At 40.7% G+C, this 22236-nt stretch overlaps 1 protein-coding gene across 2 annotated transcripts in view; it reads right to left on the bottom strand.

Annotated features, from left to right (window-relative positions):
- LRPPRC (leucine rich pentatricopeptide repeat containing) overlaps positions 1–10111 on the bottom strand; it is a 105137-nt gene extending 95026 nt beyond the window's left edge. For both annotated transcript variants that reach the window (XM_037806558.1, XM_037806559.1), the window contains exon 1: positions 9927–10111. In XM_037806558.1, the coding sequence (XP_037662486.1) occupies positions 9927–10075 (149 nt within the window). In that variant the 5' untranslated portion in view covers positions 10076–10111. The remainder of the gene's footprint in view (positions 1–9926) is intronic.
- Positions 10112–22236: the final 12125 nt, after the last annotated feature.

Genomic DNA, 22236 nt, shown 5'->3' with positions numbered 1-22236 from the left:
TTACACATTTACATACATTTACACATTTATTCCAAAACATCTTAAACTTAAGACTACTCTTTGTTTCCTATCCTATGTATTTTATAGTTGTTAACCTGGGAAAGCAGTCACAAATTGAATGGTTAAGTATGTGACATCGGCATTAAAGGAAGGCATACCAGAGGTTTTACCACAGGGTTAAGTAAAACACAGACGCAGTAAGAAATAGATACAAGACTAGAACTGAGAATAATTTAGTTCTACTCCTAATTATACCACTGTGACCTGTGACAAATCACAACCACTCTGAGCATCAATGATCCCACCTATTCAGATAATAGACTGAAAAAACTCAGGATACTGATCAAATAGGGCAAGGTTCTTATCTTTGTAAACCTAATGATTAGCGCATTGCAGATGGTTAGCTGATCAGTATTTCCTAAATGTGCTAAATTAATTAAATACTAGATTATTACCTATAAACCACAGAAGATACACTCCTACATATATTTATTCTTTACTTTCAAAGGCTCCTGTGGCCATTTGTCTGGTTTTGGATCAGCTGTTATTAAACTATGCCCTTATTAGTATCAAATGACACAGAATAACATTATTTTAAATCATCCAGAACAATGTGTCAAGTTCAGGTGAGTGTGCAGTAATTCTGTTCAACAACGAAAGCTGATTGAAATAGAAATTTCAAAATTAAGCATATTTGTCAAAGTTTCTTAAGCAAAGGAAGACAACCCAAATCTGGATGAATGCAGTTAAAAAAAAGGAAGATCAAATATGAATAAAATTCAAGACAGAAAAAGATAGATGTTTATAAACCAGAGCTTCATCCTAAACATTCTAAAGCTAATTTTTCTTACAAATAAACCTTTAACACAGTCAAGTCTCCTTCATATAAGTGTGCATGGCTTGAATTAGTTAAGTGGAAATATAAGCCTATTATAAAATAAATTGGGGTTGGGAGAAGGATTATGTATTTAACCAAAGGATTCTTCGCCTTTCAAAAGGATTCTCCAGTACTTCCCCACATGGCAGCACTTTCTACATTTATGATATGGCACAAGATTAATTTTTAAATTCACTTGAACACACCATGAAAGAAACACAAGAATGTCATATATGGCCTGGAACAATGGGTGTGTTGTGAAAGGAAAGAAAAGAACAAGTCCAGGGGTTAAGGTGGATCCATTCAAGGTAGGAACCTGTGGAGACACGGAAGGTTCCCTGGCTTGACAGGTTATACAGGGGGGCCGCCTCCTAAGCATTGGGAGCCTGGAGGCGGGCACCAGGCTGGGAGAAGGCCAAAGCTTTGCATGCCTGAAGGCAGGCACCAATTTAGATAAGGACATAGCTGGGCTCTTTCCATCCTCCTGTTTCCTGCTCCTGTTGTCCCCCCACCCCCACCCCCACCCCCCCCACCCCACCCCCGTCTAGCCCCAAACAGATTGTCCCTTGAGATCAAAGACATGCAATCACACCTTATGGCTTTTGAAAAAATGCACCCTCCCTGAAATACCTGAAAACAGTCAGGTAGGAGACTGCCTTGTATGCTATAAAAACCTGTAGGAATTAGTAGAATAAAACTTTCTTTTGCATGAACATAGAGACAGAGTCGTCTCCCTTCTTTCACAGGAACCTACCCATCAGGCTGGTACAAGCTGGAATGCACTGCCTCCAAATTTTAATGACAAAAACTGATGTAACCGCATAAGGGAAAATTATTTTATCATCTCATCTCTACCTTCTTTTACATTTTTGAATCAAAATTCTCAGGTTCCCTCCTAAGACTCCCGGCCACTCACCACTTCTATTCTAAGTTTACTCATATATTCTCTCTGGTAAAATCTGGCATTTTAAAAGTTATTTTTCTCAACGTTTATTTTCAAGTAGACTTTTCATTAAAGTCATTCTTTTGGTGTATAACTCTTTTTTATAAATTGCTGGATCCAACTGAGTTTTAACGTGTTAAAAATTCAAAGGTTAAGTCTTCCTCCTAAAATTAATGGTACTCCTTTCAAATTTCTCCATTACTACCAACTCTACCACTACAACATTGCTCACACTCAAATTCTTAAAGCAGTTATTTTATTGCTCAATCCCTCTCATCCTTCCCATTCAATAAGTCAAGTCCTCAGATGCCTCTTTATTTTCATTTCTGAGACCCCTTGTCATGCCGAGAACACCTGGATTTTTGCAACAAATCCCTTACTGGTTTCTCAGGCTTCAGCTTTTCTGTAAGTCTTCACACAACTGTTAGATCAATCATCCTTCAAACCATCTTTCTTCATATCATTGCTTCTTTAAGATCCCATAATCATTCTTTTCTCTTATCACAAGTTCTTATCTAAGTTCTTTCATTATTAATTCAAAAATATTTAATGAGAACCTTCTATTAAAATGTAACTTGCTAGGTCAAGAGGATGGACTCCTCTACTTATCTGATGACTAAATATGATCATCAATAAGTTAAACAAAAAAAACCCACACACACGAAGAAACAGAATACCAATTATCTTAAGTATGATGAAGGAAATAAGCAAAGGACTATAACAAAAAAAAAAAATAGCAAGAGTCTACTTCAGATAAAATGCCCGAAGAAGGGTCCATTTGAAATGTTTAGCTACAGATGAAAAGCAGCAGCCATATGGATAGAAGCACAGGATAAGCATTCCAGGCAGAGGGTGGAATAGTCAGGAATGAGGTTGGGGAGGAAAGACTGGGCTAGACAGTTAAGGATTTTGTAGGTAAGGATTCGGCACTTTATTCCAGGTACAGATTTTATTCCAAGTACAGAATTGTATCAGAACCCCTCACTGAAGGTGTTTATAAGCAGAGATTGTGACATGATCTATTTCTGTTTTGAAAAGATCAGTCTAGCTGCTGGGTAATGAATATAATATAGAAGGCAGCAAGAATTAAAATGGACATGCCAGTTAGGAGCCTGCTGCAGTAGTCTGGGTGAGAGACTGATGGAAGCTTAGACCAGAGTTGGCAGTGGAGATGGAAAGGAAATATGTATCACTAAAGCCCCCAACTGACTGAACTCTTAAACTCAGGGCAACAAGTCTCACCAATACGATTTTGTGCATAACTGACATACAGAGCCTTACTTAATCCTCTATATACATCCTACCTTATTATGTGTAATTTTTTATAAACACTTGCTAAGAGCAGTCTCAGAAACACTAGTAGGAGGCTCCAAGGTATGGTGGAAACACTATGAGCTTCAAGAATATAGGATTTGGAATCTGAGACTGCCTAAGTTCAGTCTCTGCCATTTACAAATTGTATGACCTTTGCCAAGTTACTGCAACTCTCTCTTAACCTGTAAATTGGGGCTAATAATAGTATTTACCTCACTGGGACATTACAAAGACTAACTGAGATAATATATATTTCTCAAAATACTACATGGGAAATACTGCACTTGTGCTAGGCAAGATGATTGTAGATAGCATTCAGACAAAGATTTTCTATTTCAGTAGTTTTATTTATGTTAATGGCTATTTAAAATAACCATCAAATCAAGTTCTTTATCTTACCAGTATTCTTGCTTAGGTCAAAATTTAAAACATCAATTTAAACCAAAAACAACTTCAAGAAAAATATTAAATATAAATAGTTCAGGTAATACCCATATTTGGCAAAAATTCTGAAGGTGGTACATAAATGCCCAAATTGTGGACAACACTGAGAAAGGCCCTGGTCAAAAGTAAGCCCAATACATGTTAACTATTCACCACAGCATTTCCTTCTTTTTTAAATGCACTAGCAGAAACCACAAGACCTATTTACAGTCTATTCAAATCCAAGCTATGGTATTTAATAGCTCCGTGACTCTGGACAAGGTATTTGGTTTTTCTGGGCATTCATTTCTTCATGTGAAGAAAAAGTCTACCTTGAGAAGATTACATGGGAAAGAAGTGAATATACAACTCCTAACAAAGCAGTGCTCAATAAATGACAGCCCTTATTACAGAAGGTGCTCAATAAATATGTTGACTGATTTTTAAAAAAATTTTTCATAACCTAAATCAGATTGAACTTTCTTCCTGAACTATTTTGTAAAAACTTGCTTCTCCAAAGTCTTGCCAAATCTAACTGTCCCCCAAGCACAGCTTTATGCTTGATAGTCTATCACAGAAGTTTAGACTAGAAAAGCCCCTAGCAACCCTCCTACACTTGGTTAAGTCTCCTGGCTTGAATTACCAATCCATTCCTTCTATCCAGATGACAGAAGACTGAGCTCAGATTTCTCCATCTCAGATTCCCCCAGTCCAAACAGATGCTTCCTTTCTTTCAGTTATGACAGAAGTAATGGAGAGTAAGTTAGACAGGTTGAGATCTATGATGCAATGTAGAGCAAGATACTTCTAAAACTCTATAAAATGAGGGTAGGGTGGACTACATCATTCTAAAGATCCCTTCCAGATTTTATATTTTGAAAGCTTATCACGTGTTTACTTACTTGTAGTTTTTAATTCCAAAACTTATAATGTATCATGTATTGCCTTTAAAAAAAATGTTTTTAGGTCCACAAGTAATCCCTGTAGCACCCAAAACACAACACTTTAGAACTGGGAATCACAGTATCTGCAGTTGAATCCCAACTTGAGATGCTGGATAAATTACTTTACCCTTCTACACTTCAATTTCCTAATTTGTAAAATCACCCTCACAGAAGATGAAATGTATGTATGCTATACATATGCAAACACATTTTGAAAATGGTAGCAATCTGTACTAAAGGTACTATGCATTTATCCTAATCTCCAGATATTCTTCCTAATTCTGCTAACACTCTCAACAATCTCCTGCTGTCTTTCTCTCACGAAAAGGAAGTATCTTTTCTTCAGTTCTATCCCACCTAGTTGAGGCCTTGTTTTAACCCCTAATCTGCAGTAACAATGTTGTTCCTAACTGGTCTACCCATCCCCAGTCTCCATCTCTCCTACAGTCTAAGTAAACTTTGCCTAAACCTATAGCTCTCAAAACTCTCCAGTGGCTTCAGAGCAATAGTCCCCACTTGGTAGCTTCATAAATCAACTGGCCTTTCTACTATCAACTTCCGCCACACCCCACACAGCCACACAGTATAGAAGCATGGCCTCCAAGTCTTTTCATGCTTTTCTCCGTCCTTGGAACACTCTGAATACCCATTACCATGTGTCCCATTAACCACATGTGATCCTCTGCCACGAACCAAATGTGACAGGTTCTCTTTCTGAAATATCAGACTGTACTCCTCCTTCATTGATAGCACATATGTGATAGTTGAACATGTGCCAGTCACAGCCCCGTGTGATAAACTGATCAACATACAAACATAGAAGCAGAGGCCGAATATCTGAGGCTGAGACTTTGCAACCCCAAAAGCACCCAGATAGACTCTTACTATTTGTGAAGATTTTTTTTCTTTAATGAAAGATAAACAAGGAAAGGTTTTCTTTTCCTCCAACTATACAAGTCACACCATTCCATGAAAGAGAAATATGAGATTTTCACCTTTTCACCTTTAGGCCAGTCATCAATTTAGATCCATTTCCAAAGAGATTCAGCAGAAAGCTCATCTTTTCTCTGAAGGAAACAAGGATTATTCTAAAAACTCTCAAAAAAATACACCAATCCACAAATATGAGAAAATATATGTACTCTTCAATCTCCCCACAAAGGATAGGGTAAGAGCTTTTTTTTCCAGGAAGTATTTGTTTTTTTTTCAAAAGTGAAGAAACGGAAAATGAAGAACAAGAATGAAGAAAAAAGAAGCACATGCTTTAGGTGCTTCAGTTTTGAAAGCAGAAAATTAATCAAGTCTAATAATTTCACTCAGTAATACTCACCTGTTCTTCTCAGACAGATTTCTGGAACTCAAGATCAGAGCAATTTTATGGCGACACTGCACTACATGAAAGGGTTCAATACCCCTTCACCCTTCCTTTCTCAATCTAAGATCTTCATGGATTGACTCAACAAACATTGGACACCTACTATGAGCCACAAAGTCAGACACCAAGGGTGATAAGAATGAGACACAGTTCCTTGCTTTCAAGGAACCAACAGTCAGATCTGGTGTGTGTATAGGTGCGCAACAAAGGAGTGGTCAAACAAGAAACGTAGGCAAGAAAGGTTAAACAGAGAGACACTTGAATTGTGGGGGCGGGGTAGAGGGAGCAGATACATTCCAAGAGTGAACATTACATTCAAAGAAAGACAAGGACATGTGCAACAAGGTCCATCAGTGCCTTGCTGGTCAACAGACCAGTACCGGTATCACCTAGGGGCTTGTTAGAAATGCAGAATCTCAGGCCCCTGTCCAGGCCTACAGAATCAGAACCTGAATTTTAACAAGATTCCCAGGTGATTCTTATGCTCATTATAGTGTGAGAAGCCGTGCTCTAGAGGATTTCAAAGCAGTTGTTTGGTATGGCTAGAATTTAAAATGCCGTGGGAAGGAACTCACAAGAGGTGAGGCTCCAGAGGCATTTACAGATCATAAAGCATTTAAGCTAAGTACTTTATCCTGGAGTCGATGGGAGCTATCACAGTGTCTGAGTGTAATAGGAAAACGGACATTACAAAATTTACCAGGGAGATTAGGGAATGATGATGGGAGTTGGAAGAAGAGGGAATTCATTTCAGATGAAATAGACTGAAGAGGACTTGATCATTTGTTCAATCAATAAACTGGACAGTAAGATGACTGCCCATGTTCTTTCTGGGCAGCAGGTAGAAATAGCAGTATTCACTAGGAGACAGGGAAGACATGAAGAGCAGATGTCGGAGGCAAGATGAGTCTAATGTGAAATGTGTTGTATTTGAAGTACCTGCAGTTTAATCTAGAGGTGTCTAGTAGACGAACTATATCCAGGAGAAGAAATAATGACATCATCATATAGGTAGGTAAGGGCTAATGTCCTGAAAAGGGAAAAGGTTACCCAAGGGGAATGAAAAAAATAAGAAAACATAATAGGACCAAGGAAAAACCCTTAAGGGCATCACCATTTAGGAAGAGACAGAAGAAAAGGAAGCAACGAAGCAAATGAGAAAAATCCTAGAGAACCAAAAGTGGTGTCATCAACGCCACGAAAAGGGTCTCAAGGAGGCAGAAATTGGAGACAGAGTAATTGCCAGAGGTCAAGGTCTAATAAGAGGGTTTCATAATTAAAAGGTTCTTTGGAAAAATTAAACAAACATATATCAATGATTGGAAGATATTTATCAGTGGCTCTTTGAGTGATAGAATGATTATTTTACTGTTGTTCCCCCCTGTACTTTGCAATTGTTCCTCAAGGAACAAAAAAATTAATAAATTGGACAATGATGTGCCAGTGGTGTGATTACCATGGATGGAGAAGGAGACAGGAGAGTATGGATAGGGAATAAGAAACACTAGAGTTAGTACAGAGACCCAGGAAAGATTTTGTTGTTGTTCTGGGCATGCTTATAGTCTGTGAGGTAGATGCCTGTAGAGAAAGAGCATTCAGAGTTCAGGATAAATAGTGAATGAATACTTTATTCCCTACCATGAGCCAAGCATACAGAACAAGACAAAAGTCTACTCTCAGGCAGCTCACTTTCTACCAAGGAAACAAAGAACAAATAAATAAGTAAAAATAGTATCAGACAAGTAAGAAATGTCATGGATAAAACTGAAATATGAGAATGTAACTGTTTCAATTGTGTTGAGGTAGGGCTTTTCTGAAGAGCTGAGCCTTAAGTGACAGGGGTCAACTTTAGAAAGATAAGGGGAAAGGCCCTGTTAACTTTACTTTAAATGATAATGAAACTGAGGATCAGGGATGTTAGGTCAGATGTCCAAGATTATACAGCAAGTAAATGCCATTCAGGTCTGATGAACATCCAGACCAATAACCTTTCTACTAGATTGCATTTCCACTATTCGGCTCTCCTCAATTGTCAACAGTGAAGATGAAAGATAATACCAACCTTCCTCTGGCCTCACAAGAATGTTGAGAACTAGAAAATAGAGTAATGGGCACACTTTCTCAAAAGAAACTCTTTGAAAGCCAAGAGATGTAGTTCTGTGAAAGCAGAGGCATGACTTCTGAAGTTTACTGTTAAAGCTTAGCAAGAAAATGTAGGTAGGCTTCAAATTACTACATTCCAAAGATTTATAACTAAATTGTTTAGAAATCATAAAACATTTCCACCATATAATTTTATGGAGGGACTAGGTTTCCAGGCTAGTCCACAAAGATCCAACATAATTAACAATAATATCTATTACTATTATAGTAACTAATAAAATACTTACTATGGAACATGCCCTATATTAAATGCTTTATATAAATGATCTCATGTAATATTCCTAACACTATTATTACTCCCATCTTATAGCTAAGAAAGTAAATTGTCCGATGGCATAAAGCAAATAAAATGAGGGAACTGCAATTCAGCCCGGGCCTAGCCCAGATTCATAACTCTAAGTCATCATGCAGTCTTCCAAAGGACCTTCATTTATAAATACTAGTCTTTCAAAATTAGTTTTTCATCAATACTAAAATCTCAGGGCCCATCTCCCCTTCTCTGGTGGTCAGAATACCATTCAAATTAACATTTCCATCAACATTCCTTATCTCCCTCCCGCCCTCCCCAGGTTTATACAAGCCTATCACATTTGACACGCACCGCTAGTTTAATTTGCCTTTGCATCCCTGGATCCCAACTGTGTCCAGCAAGTATTCATTCATTAATTCACTCACTAACCTTACAGAGCCTACCATAGAGAATTTCTAACCCTCATAAATACTGGAGGAAAACACCGTTCAAGAAAATGCAGGCAAAAGTGAAATCGTCACTAGAATAGCTCCCTCCTGTACTAACTTGTTAAGGTTTTTTTACTTTCCTTTTTTTGGTAAACCTATTTCCTTGTGTTTATTAATAAGGGACTTGCCTCACAGCAGGACAAGTTCCTGTTTTCTTCTTCCCTCACAAAATTGAAACTAGTTTCAACCATTGACTCATGTGCAGAAAGGAGAAACCTAATAAAACACACTGCCAGCGGAATCAAAGCAAGAACAGGAAAGAGCAACACCGGATCCTAAAAGAAAGCGAAAGGTCCGACCATTAAAAGTTCCGGCAACAACACAAACCTCTTCATAATCGAGAACCAAGCGGCAATAATAACCAATTTACAATCCTTAATTTGAATGTGAACATAGCCAACTTGTAATTGGTTATGTTAACTCCTTAATTTGAATGTTAACCGGCCAATTACAATGAGCTATCCTCACCTCCCTTTGTTTAACCTAATAAAGTTCCCTCGACCCTCCAGCTCAGGGAGAGAGATTTGAGGATTTTCCTCCTGTCCCCCTTGGGCCAGTCTTCGCTAACGAGTTATCTTCTCGAAATTCTGGTGTCACAGATTTGGCTTTTATGCTCATCGGGCAAGCATCAGGCAAGAACTCACTTGAGGTATCAAAAGTCCAAACTGATCATAATTAACCGTCCATTCCTAACCTACCCCCCCCCAAAAAAAAGCTCTCAAAATTCAAGTCCTAGGTGGTTACTGATCACCAACAAGACTCTCACGTGGTACAGCTTACAAGACAGCAAATCTAGGAAGGGGAATACCACCCGACCCCCGCAACAGCCTTCAAAGTCCACCACCGCCCTTCGCGGTTCCCCGCCAGCATTTGTAGCCCAGGGACAGGAAGACCCAACCCGGGTGGGCGAAGGCGGGATCCAAGCCGGAAACGAGGCATGCCCGCGACTGTGACCTTCTAAAGGCGATCAACCCTGTCACCCGAAAAACCCCAGTAAGGAGAATGGCCAGAGGCCCCGGGAAGCCTGGCCCGGTGGCGGTAGGGACCGGGTGGAGAGGTCTCAGGTGGGACCCGACCTACGCCAGGGCCCACGATCCCCGGAGGACCCCGCGCTGCAGACTGGCTTGGGGGAAGGGCCTGAGCATTCACCTGGCTACGGGAACGGCACGAGCAGCGGGCAGACCAGAGGCGGCGTGCAGCCAGCTCGGGCCGCCCGCGAGGAGGCGCAGAGAGAGCGGAAGGCGCGCGGACGCCCCGGCACGGAAGAGCCGGCCAGCGGGTCTAAGCAGAGCTGCCATGGCTCCGCAGTTCACACAGCAGCACGCACGTTTGGCTGAAAGGACCGGAGGAGCACGTGATCGCGGGGTCGCCTGGCGCAGGAGAGACCAAAGGCTGGGAGCACCAAGTGTAGGGGAGGTAAGGATTGTTTTCGGTAGAAGAATGGAAAGTCTTCTTTCTATGAGGAGATTTGAGGCCCATACTATGTTTAAATGAACGACGTAACATTATTTATCATTTAAGGGAGCGCCTTCTTTCGTTTTATAGCCTTCGTCTCCGCAGTTCCCTCCACTTTTCAGTTGGTAGCGTCGGAAGAGGTTAACTCCTCCCAGTTGAGCGCAGGGGCTTGCGCGGGACCAACTAGCAGGAACACCCGGGAACTCCCAGGGAAGACTATGAAGATCCCGGAATGTAGGACAGTTGTCTCAGCATCGTGCGGATGTTGCCGACTGGGTTCAGGAGTTCTGTGCTCAGCGTCAAGGTTGCCGTGCTTAATGATAGAGACATGTTATAGCCCTCAGAAATGTGGGACAGAAAAGGTTGAGGACCTTCGCACTATGCTGTGGGCCTCCAAGGTAAAATATGATATGAATTGTGTCATTGGGGCTTGGGGGCAGTGTAAAAGAAAATGGAAGCCCAACTCGGACCACTGTCATACTCAATGCCTTGATTTATGGAATAGGTCGCACAGTTTTTAAAGCTGAAACTGAATTCCTTATCTATGTCACCCCCGGTCCCCGCCCCTTCAGTAAATGTACCAATAGCAGAAGTAATACAATGAAGTGATTAATAAGAGTCTGGATCCTGGCTGGGAATACAATAGTTGGACACATTCCTGATTTCACAATGAGTACAGTCTGGAAGGGTTTCTTCAGATGGGAAACTGGAAACTCCCTCTTTACCTAGCTTCCACGCCCTCTTTACCCAGCTGTCTCCTACCCATTTCTTAGTGAACACTCAGGCATTTCCTATGGAAGCTTTCCCCAACCGCCAGCCCATGATAATTTCAAACTTGGCCATTTCTCTCATTGGACAACGAGCTCCTTGAAAACGGGGCTGTGGTCTCTTATTGAAGCTGAAGCACCTGCTCAGTGCCAGACACACAATAGGTTGCAATATTTACTGAATCAATGTTTATTTTGAGACTTCCTAGCCCCTCTCTCCTTTGAGAGATTAAGAAACTGAGTCCTAACAAAGGCTAAATTACTTACTCTGGATTACACTACCGGTCATTAGGAATATATTTCATTTATTCACTTATTCAGCATGCACTTTGCACATATTCAGTGCCAGGCTCTATTTGAAATCCTGGGAGTACAGCAGACAACATAATATGCAAAGTCTGAACTCTAATTAAGCCCTCTAAGGCTTAGTTTGGAAAGACAGATAACTGTGATATAAAGTAGATCAAGGTAGAGGATTTGTGGAGAGGGGGAGCTAGTTGCTATGTCAGATAGGATGGAAAATCAGAAAAAACCTCTCTGAAGAGTTGCCATTTGATCAGTAAGGAGTGAGCCAGGGGGGTTTTCTAAAGAAAGAGTGTTCTGGGCATAGAGAACAGCAAATACAAAAGCCCTGAGGCAAGAACAGGTCTAAGCTATTCAAAGAATAGTAAGGAGGTCCTTGTAGGTGAGAGTAGGGAGCAACAGGTAAGCACTGGGTGTGGAGGTCAGAGAGTCAATTGGAGGTCAGATCCTGTACGATGTTAAAGACCACAGTAAGGACTTACTGAAACCAGAAAGTTTGTTGTGTTGCTGTGATATGAAACCATTTGCATTTTTCAAGGATTGTTCTGGCTGCTGTGAAAAGAAGATTTTAAGGGATCAAGGGTAAATAAAAGTAGGGAGACAAGTTAGGAGGCACTTGTACAAATACAGACTAGAGACGTGGTAGCCTGGACTAGTGCGATGGGAGTGAGGTAGCAAGAAAGGGACTGGTTATTGTCACATTTAAATGGTAGAAAGAAGAGGATTTACTTACCGTTTGGCTGTGGGGTGTAAGTTAAGAATGACTCCAAGGCTTTTGGGCTGAGCAACCAGAAAGGTGGAGATGGCATTGTCTAAAATGGAGAAGACTGAGGGAGGAGCAGGTTTAAAAGGTGATATCAAAAGTTATCTTCTGGAATATTAATCTTAAGGCACCTATTAGACATCAAATGTCAAGTTGGAATAGATGGTTGACTATATGATATACAAGTCTGGAATTCAGAGGAGAAGTCAAGGCTAGAGATATATTGGAAAATCTATAACCTATACCTAACATTATAGTCTCTCATCTTCTAGGAAGAAAATATAAGTAAAAGATGAGAGCCAAGCTCTGAAGTTTGTGACATTCCAATATTTGGAGGATGCGAAAAATGAGAATCCAGTAAAGAAAACTGTTCTCGTTTGCTAATGCTGCCAGGATGCAAAACACCAGAAATGGATTGGCTTTTATAAAGGGGTTTATTTGGTTACACAGTTACAGTCTTAAGGCCATAAAGTGTCCAAGGTAACACAACAATCAGATACCTTCACCGGAGGATGGCTAATGGTGTCCGGAAAACCTCTGTTAGCTTGGAAGGCACATGGCTGGCGTCTGCTCTGGAGTTCTGGTTTCAAAATGGCTTTCTCCCAGGACATTCCTTCCTAGGCTTCAGCTCCTCAAAAATGTCACTCTTAGTTGCTCTTGGGGCATTTGTTGTCTCTTAGCTTTTCCGGAGCAAAAGTCTGCTTTCAAAGGCCATCTCCAAAATGTCTTTGTAAGCTGAAGCTCCTCTCTCAGCTCCTGTGCGTTCTTCAAAGTGTCCCTCTTGGCTGTAGCAAAGTCGCTCCTTCTGTCTGAGCTTATACAGTGCTCTAATAAACTAATCAAGGCCCATGCTGAATGGGTGGGGCCACACCACCATGGAAATTATGTAATGAAAGATCTTGCCCACAGTTGAGTGATCACATCTCCATGGAAATATCCAATCAAAAGTCTCCAACCCAATCAACACCAATACGTTTCCTGCCCATTAATTAATTAATTAATTTATTTATTTATTTATGGCATTTTGGGGGACATAATACATCCAAACCAGCACATTCCACCCCTTGGACCCCAAAATGACATGGTCTTTCCATATATAAAATACATTCATCTCATCGCAGTATCACAAAAACTTAAATCATTTTGTAACGATAGTTAAGTACAAGATCCCATTAAATCAGTTACAGGCATGGTTTTTCCTAAGGCATAATTCCCCTCTAGCTGTGGACCTGTGAAACTTAGAACAAGTTAGGTATTTCCCATATACAAAGGAGGGACAGTCATAGGGTAAACATTCCCATTGCCATAAGGAGAAACTGAAAGGAAAACAGGGTTAACAAGACCAAAACAGTTCCTAAAACCCGCAGGGCAAACTCCATTAGATTTCAGTCTGAGAGTCATTAACAGAATGACATTGTATCCTTGGGGCTTGAGAGAGCAGCTTTCCCAAACTTCCCAAGGGCCTTTGCAGCAGCCTTTTTTTCTCCAAATACTAGGGTGAGTGCTCCAACATATCCACACATTGGAGAGACCACCTTCTCAGCCCCACCCTCCTCAAACATCGGGTCAGCACCCAGTTTCTCTTCCATCTCCAGGGCACATGCTCAACCCCTTCAGAACAGTGGGGTGGAGGCCAGGCTCTCCCCATGTGCCGGTTTGAATGTATTATGTTCCCCAAAACACCATTATCTTTGATGTAATCTTGTGTGGGCAGAGGTAACACTGTTGATTAGATTGTAATTCTTTGAGTGTTTCCATGGAGATGCACCCCACCCAACTGTGGGTGATGACTCTGATTCGATAATTTCCATGTAGATGTTACCCCACCCATTCAGGGTGGGTCTAAATTAAATCACTGGAGCCATATAAATGAGCTGGCAAACAGAAGGAACTCAGTGCAGCTGAGAGTGACATTTTGAAGAGGAGCTACAGTCAAGAAGGACACTTTGAAGAATTCATAGAAGCTGAGAGAGTAACTGCAGATGAGAGACAGTTTGAAGACGGCCACTGAAAGCAGACTTTTGCTCTGGAGAAGATAAGAGAGGACAAATGCCCCAAGAGCAACTGAGAGTGACATTTTGGAAAGAAACTGCAGCCTAGAGAGGAACGTCCTGGGAGAAAGTCATTTTGAAACCAGAACTTGGAGCAGACACCAGCCACGTACCTTCCCAGCTAACAGAGGTTTTCTGGATGCCATTGGCCATCCTCCAGTGAAAGTACCCAATTGTTGATGCATTACCTTGGACACTTTATGGCCTTAAGACTATAACTGTGTAACCAAATAACCCCCCCTTTATAAAAGCCAATCCATTTCTGGTGTTTTGCATTCTGGAAGCATTGGCAAACTAGAACACCCCAATTCCCTGGGAATGTGCTCCACCCTCTCTGAGGCCTGAGGTAACAGCACTCTTCCTGAACATCGAGGTGGAAGGCCCACCCTTGACCTCAGGGGCAAATTCACCCTTTCCATGCATGTGGGCCACTCTGCTCTCCCAGACCCAAGACCTCTTCACTCCAGACCTCAATCTCCATGGCTCTGTCTTTGAAGACATTTTTCCTTCAATTTGTTCCTTGTCTGTCTCCTCCAGCCCAGACTGGCAGTGGCTCTGTCGATAAAGATCTCGCAAAAATTCTGTTGGCTTCACATGAAGCACACAGGTCAAAGCCATCAGACATCACGACTTTCCACAGATCCTTTCTGGATAACTCCATCTCCAATCCTGGTTTGTACTGAAATGGCGGCTGGGTTCCATGTTTGGTCAAATCCTCATTTTGTGCTGTATCTTCTGGGGTTCCACCCCCTGGAAACCCAGAATTTTCCAAGCCATCAGTTTCTGGTTTCTTTGAACCCAAGAGTTAAGTTCTAAGGTTATCTCTCTCCACTCCCATTTTACTATAAGCTGCAAGGAGAAGCCATGCTATATCCATGACTTTTAGTTTCGAAATCTCATCTGCCAAGTATCCCAGCTTGTCGCTTTCAAATTCTTCCTTCCATCTGACACTAGGACTCAATTTTGACAAATTCTCTGCTACTTTAAAACAAGGATCACCTTTCTTCCAGTTCGCAAGAACACATTCATCATTTCTGCTCATGGCCTTGTCAGAAGTATCTTTAGAGTCCATATTTCCACAGTCTCTTCAAAGCAGTTTAGGCCTTAATATCAGTCTCCTCACGATTCTTCCAGAATCTTCCCCTTATCCATTTAAAAAGCCATTCCGGACAAGCGGGGCAAGATGGCAGACTGGTGAGCTGTAAGTTTTAGTTACTCCTCCAGGAAAGTAGGTAAAAAGCCAGGAACTGCGTGGACTGGACACCACAGAGCAATCTGTCTTTGGGCATACTTCATACAACACTCATGAAAACGTGGAACTGCTGAGATCAGCGAAATCTGTAAGTTTTTGCGGCCAGGGGACCCGCGCCCCTCCCTGCCAGGCTCAGTCCCGTGGGAGGAGGGGCTGTCAGCTCCGGGAAGGAGAAGGGAGAACTGCAGTGGCTGCTCTTATCGGAAACTCATTCTACTGATTCAAACTCCAACCATAGATAGACTGAAACCAGACACCAGAGACTCTGAGAGCAGCCAGCCCAGCAGAGAGGAGACAGGCATAGAAAAAAAACAACACGAAAAACTCCAAAATAAAAGCAGAGGATTTTTGGAGTTCTGGTGAACACAGAAAGGGGAAGGGCGGAGCTCAGGCCTTGAGGCGCATATGCAAATCCTGAAGCAAAGCTGATCTCTCTGCCCTGTGGACCTTTCCTTAATGGCCCTGGGTGCTTTGTCTATTAGCATTTCAATAACCCATTAGATCTCTGAGGAGGGCCGTTTTTTTTTTTTTTTTTTTTTTTTAAATCCTTTTTTCTTTTTCTAAAACAATTACTCTAAGAAGCCCAATACAGAAAGCTTCAAAGAATTGCAATTTGGGCACGTCAAGTCAAGAGCAGAACTAAGAGAGCTCTGAGACAAAAGGCAATAATCCAGTGGCTGAGAAAATTCAATAAACAACACAACTTCCCAAGAAAAGGGGGGTGTCCGCTCACAGCCACCATCCTGGTGGACAGAAAACACTCCTGCCCATCGCCAGCCCCATAGCCCAGAGCTGCCCCAGACAACCCAGTGTGACGGAAGTGCTTCAAATAACAGGCACACACCACAAAACTGGGCGTGGACATTAGCCTTCCCTGCAACCTCAGCTGAATGTCCCAGAACTGGGAAGGTGGAGCAGTGTGAATTAACAAAGCCCCATTCAGCCATCATTTGAGCAGACTGGGAGCCTCCCTACACAGCCCAGCAGCCCAGAACTGCCCTGGGGGGATGGCACTCACCTGTGACATAGCACAGTCATCCCTCAACAGAGGACCCGGGGTGCACAGCCTGGAAGAGGGGCCCACTTGCAAGTCTCAGGAACCATACGCCAATACCAAAGACTTGTGGGTCAGTGGCAGAGACAAACTGTGGCAGGACTGAACTGAAGGATTAGACTATTGCAGCAGCTTTAAAACTCTAGGATCATCAGGGAGATTTGATTGTTAGGGCCACCCCCCCCTCCCCGACTGCCCAGAAACACGCCCCACATACAGGGCAGGCAACACCAACTACACACGCAAGCTTGGTACACCAATTGGGCCCCACAAGACTCACTCCCCCACTCACCAAAAAGGCTAAGCAGGGGAGATCTGGCTTGTGGAGAACAGGTGGCTCGTGGACGCCACCTGCTGGTTAGTTAGAGAAAGTGTACTCCACGAAGCTGTAGATCTGATAAATTAGAGATAAGGACTTCAACTGGTCTACAAACCCTAAAAGAACCCTATCAAGTTCAGCAAATGCCACGAGGCCAAAAACAACAGAAAATTATAAAGCATATGAAAAAACCAGACGATATGGATAACCCAAGCCCAAGCACCCAAATCAAAAGACCAGAAGAGACACAGCACCTAGAGCAGCTACTCAAAGAACTAAAGATGAACAATGAGACCATAGTACGGGATATGAAGGAAATCAAGAAGACCCTAGAAGAGCATAAAGAAGACATTGCAAGACTAAATAAAAAAATGGATGATCTTATGGAAATTAAAGAAACTGTTGACCAAATTAAAAAGATTCTGGACACTCATAGTACAAGACTAGAGGAAGTTGAACAACGAATCAGTGACCTGGAAGATGACAGAATGGAAAATGAAAGCATAAAAGAAAGAATGGGGAAAAAATTGAAAAACTCGAAATGGACCTCAGGGATATGATAGATAATATGAAACGTCCGAATATAAGACTCATTGGTGTCCCAGACGGGGAAGAAAAGGGTAAAGGTCTAGGAAGAGTATTCAAAGAAATTGTTGGGGAAAACTTCCCAAATCTTCAAAACAACATAAATACACAAATCATAAATGCTCAGCGAACTCCAAATAGAATAAATCCAAAAAAACCCACTCCGAGACATATACTGATCACACTGTCAAACATAGAAGAGAAGGAGCAAGTTCTGAAAGCAGCAAGAGAAAAGCAATTCACCACATACAAAGGAAACAGCATAAGACTAAGTAGTGACTACTCAGCAGCCACCATGGAGGCAAGAAGGCAGTGGCACGATATATTTAAAATTCTGAGTGAGAGGAATTTCCAGCCAAGAATACTTTATCCAGCAAAGCTCTCCTTCAAATTTGAGGGAGAGCTTAAATTTTTCACAGACAAAGAAATGCTGTGAGAATTTGCTAACAAGAGACCTGCCCTACTGGAGATACTAAAGGGAGCCCTACAGACAGAGAAACAAAGACAGGACAGAGAGACTTGGAGAAAGGTTCAGTACTAAAGAGATTTGGTATGGGTACAATAAAGGATATTAATAGAGAGAGGGAAAAATATGGCAAACATAAACCAAAGGATAAGATGGCCGATTCAAGAAATGCCTTCACGGTTTTAACGTTGAATGTAAATGGATTAAACTTCCCAATTAAAAGATATAGATTCGCAGAATGGATCAAAAAAAATGAACCATCAATATGTTGCATACAAGAGACTCATCTTAGACACAGGGACACAAAGAAACTGAAAGTGAAAGGATGGAAAAAAATATTTCATGCAAGCTACAGCCAAAAGAAAGCAGGTGTAGCAATATTAATCTCAGATAAAATAGACTTCAAATGCAGGGATGTTTTGAGAGACAAAGAAGGCCACTACATACTAATAAAAGGGGCAATTCAGCAAGAAGAAATAACAATCGTAAATGTCTATGCACCCAATCAAGGTGCCACAAAATACATGAGAGAAACACTGGCAAAACTAAAGGAAGCAATTGATGTTTCCACAATAATTGTGGGAGACTTCAACACATCACTCTCTCCTATAGATAGATCAACCAGACAGAAGACCAATAAGGAAATTGAAAACCTAAACAATCTGATAAATGAATTAGATTTAACAGACATCTACAGGACATTACATCCCAAATCACCAGGATACACATACTTTTCTAGTGCTCACGGAACTTTCTCCAGAATAGATCATATGCTGGGACATAAAACAAGCCTCAATAAATTTAAAAAGATTGAAATTATTCAAAGCACATTCTCTGACCACAATGGAATACAATTAGAAGTCAATAACCATCAGAGACTTAGAAAATTCACAAATACCTGGAGGTTAAACAACACACTCCTAAACAATCAGTGGGTTAAAGAAGAAATAGCAAGAGAAATTGCTAAATATATAGAGACGAATGAAAATGAGAACACAACATACCAAAACCTATGGGATGCAGCAAAAGCAGTGCTAAGGGGGAAATTTATAGCACTAAACGCATATATTAAAAAGGAAGAAAGAGCCAAAATCAAAGAACTAATGGATCAACTGAAGAAGCTAGAAAATGAACAGCAAACCAATCCTAAACCAAGTAGAAGAAAAGAAATCACAAGGATTAAAGCAGAAATAAATGACATAGAGAACAAAAAAACAATAGAGAGGATAAATATCACCAAAAGTTGGTTCTTTGAGAAGATCAACAAGATTGACAAGCCCCTAGCTAGACTGACAAAATCAAAAAGAGAGAAGACCCATATAAACAAAATAATGAATGAAAAAGGTGACATAACTGCAGATCCTGAAGAAATTAAAAAAATTATAAGAGGATACTATGAACAACTGTATGGCAACAAACTGGATAATGTAGAAGAAATGGACAATTTCCTGGAAACATATGAACAACCTAGACTGACCAGAGAAGAAATAGAAGACCTCAACCAACCCATCACAAGCAAAGAGATCCAATCAGTCATCAAAAATCTTCCCACAAATAAATGCCCAGGGCCAGATGGCTTCACAGGGGAATTCTACCAAACTTTCCAGAAAGAACTGACACCAATCTTACTCAAACTCTTTCAAAACATTGAAAAAAATGGAACACTACCTAACTCATTTTTTGAAGCTAACATCAATCTAATACCAAAACCAGGCAAAGATGCTGCAAAAAAGGAAAACTACCGGCCAATCTCCCTAATGAATATAGATGCAGAAATCCTCAACAAAATACTTGCAAATCGAATCCAAAGACACATTAAAAAAATCATACACCATGACCAAGTGGGGTTCATTCCAGGCATGCAAGGATGGTTCAACATAAGAAAATCAATCAATGTATTACAACACATTAAAAACTCGAAAGGGAAAAATCAATTGATCATCTCAATAGATGCTGAAAAAGCATTTGACAAAATCCAACATCCCTTTTTGATAAAAACACTTCAAAAGGTAGGAATTGAAGGAAACTTCCTCAACATGATAAAGAGCATATATGAAAAACCCACAGCCAGCATAGTACTCAATGGTGAGAGACTGAAAGCCTTCCCTCTAAGATCAGGAACAAGACAAGGATGCCCGCTGTCACCACTGTTATTCAACATTGTGCTGGAAGTGCTAGCCAGGGCAATCCGGCAAGACAAAGAAATAAAAGGCATCCAAATTGGAAAAGAAGAAGTAAAACTGTCATTGTTTGCAGATGATATGATCTTATATCTAGAAAACCCTGAGAAATCGACGATACAGCTACTAGAGCTAATAAACAAATTTAGCAAAGTAGCGGGATACAAGGTTAATGCACATAAGTCAGTAATGTTTCTATATGCTAGAAATGAACAAACTGAAGAGACACTCAAGAAAAAGATACCATTTTCAATAGCAACTAAAAAAATCAAGTACCTAGGAATCAACTTAACCAAAGATGTAAAAGACCTATACAAAGAAAACTACATAACTCTACTAAAAGAAATAGAAGGGGACCTTAAAAGATGGAAAAATATTCCATGTTCATGGATAGGAAGGCTAAATGTCATTAAGATGTCAATTCTACCCAAACTCATCTACAGATTCAATGCAATCCCAATCAAAATTCCAACAACCTACTTTGCAGACTTGGAAAAGCTAGTTATCAAATTTATTTGGAAAGGGAAGATGCCTCGAATTGCTAAAGACACTCTAAAAAAGAAAAACGAAGTGGGAGGACTTACACTCCCTGACTTTGAAGCTTATTATAAAGCCACAGTTGCCAAAACAGCATGGTACTGGCACAAAGATAGACATATAGATCAATGGAATCGAATTGAGAATTCAGAGATAGACCCTCAGATCTATGGCCGACTGATCTTTGATAAGGCCCCCAAAGTCACCGAACTGAGCCATAATGGTCTTTTCAACAAATGGGGCTGGGAGAGTTGGATATCCATATCCAAAAGAATGAAAGAGGACCCCTACCTCACCCCCTACACAAAAATTAACTCAAAATGGACCAAAGATCTCAATATAAAAGAAAGTACCATAAAACTCCTAGAAGATAATGTAGGAAAACATCTTCAAGACTTTGTATTAGGCGGCCACTTCCTAGACTTTACACCCAAAGCACAAGCAACAAAAGAGAAAATAGATAAATGGGAACTCCTCAAGCTTAGAAGTTTCTGCACCTCAAAGGAATTTCTCAAAAAGGTAAAGAGGCAGCCAACTCAATGGGAAAAAATTTTTGGAAACCATGTATCTGACAAAAGACTGATATCTTGCATATACAAAGAAATCCTACAACTCAATGACAATAGTACAGACAGCCCAATTATAAAATGGGCAAAAGATATGAAAAGACAGTTGTCTGAAGAGGAAATACAAATGGCCAAGAAACACATGAAAAAATGTTCAGCTTCACTAGCTATTAGAGAGATGCAAATTAAGACCACAATGAGATACCATCTAACACCGGTTAGAATGGCTGCCATTAAACAAACAGGAAACTACAAATGCTGGAGGGGATGTGGAGAAATTGGAACTCTTATTCATTGTTGGTGGGACTGTATAATGGTTCAGCCACTCTGGAAGTCAGTCTGGCAGTTCCTTAGAAAACTAGATATAGAGCTACCATTCGATCCGGCGATTGCACTTCTCGGTATATACCCGGAAGATCGGAAAGCAGTGACACGAACAGATATCTGCACGCCAATGTTCATAGCAGCATTATTCACAATTGCCAAGAGATGGAAACAACCCAAATGTCCTTCAACAGATGAGTGGATAAATAAAATGTGGTATATACACATGATGGAATACTACGCGTCAGTAAGAAGGAACGATCTCGTGAAACATATGACAACATGGATGAACCTTGAAGACATAATGCTGAGTGAAATAAGCCAGGCACAAAAAGAGAAATATTATATGCTACCACTAATGTGAACTTTCAAAAATGTAAAACAAATGGTTTATAATGCAGAATGTAGGGGAACTAGCAATAGAGAGTAATTAAGGAAGGGGGAACAATAATCCAAGAAGAACAGTTAAGCTTTTTAACGTTCTGGGGATGCCCAGAAATGACTATGGTCTGTTAATTTCTGATGGATATAGTAGGAACAAGTTCACAGAAAGGTTGCTATATTATGTAACTTTCTTGGGGTAAAGTAGGAACATGTTGGAAGTTAAGCAGTTATCTTAGGTTAGTTGTCTTTTTCTTACTCCCTTGTTATGGTCTCTTTGAAATGTTCTTTTATTGTATGTTTGTTTTCTTTTTAACTTTTTTTCATACAGTTGATTTAAAAAAGAAGGGAAAGTTAAAAAAAAAAGAAAGAAAGAAAAACAAGGAATAGAAATGATGTAGTGCCCCCTTGAGGAGCCTGTGGAGAATGCAGGGGTATTCGCCTACCCCACCTCCA

Source organism: Choloepus didactylus, chromosome 17 (genome assembly GCF_015220235.1).
Source record: "Choloepus didactylus isolate mChoDid1 chromosome 17, mChoDid1.pri, whole genome shotgun sequence".
Taxonomy (NCBI): Eukaryota; Metazoa; Chordata; class Mammalia; order Pilosa; family Megalonychidae; genus Choloepus; species Choloepus didactylus.
Note: the sequence above shows the minus strand (reverse complement) of the source record. Positions and strands in the feature narration are given on the sequence as shown.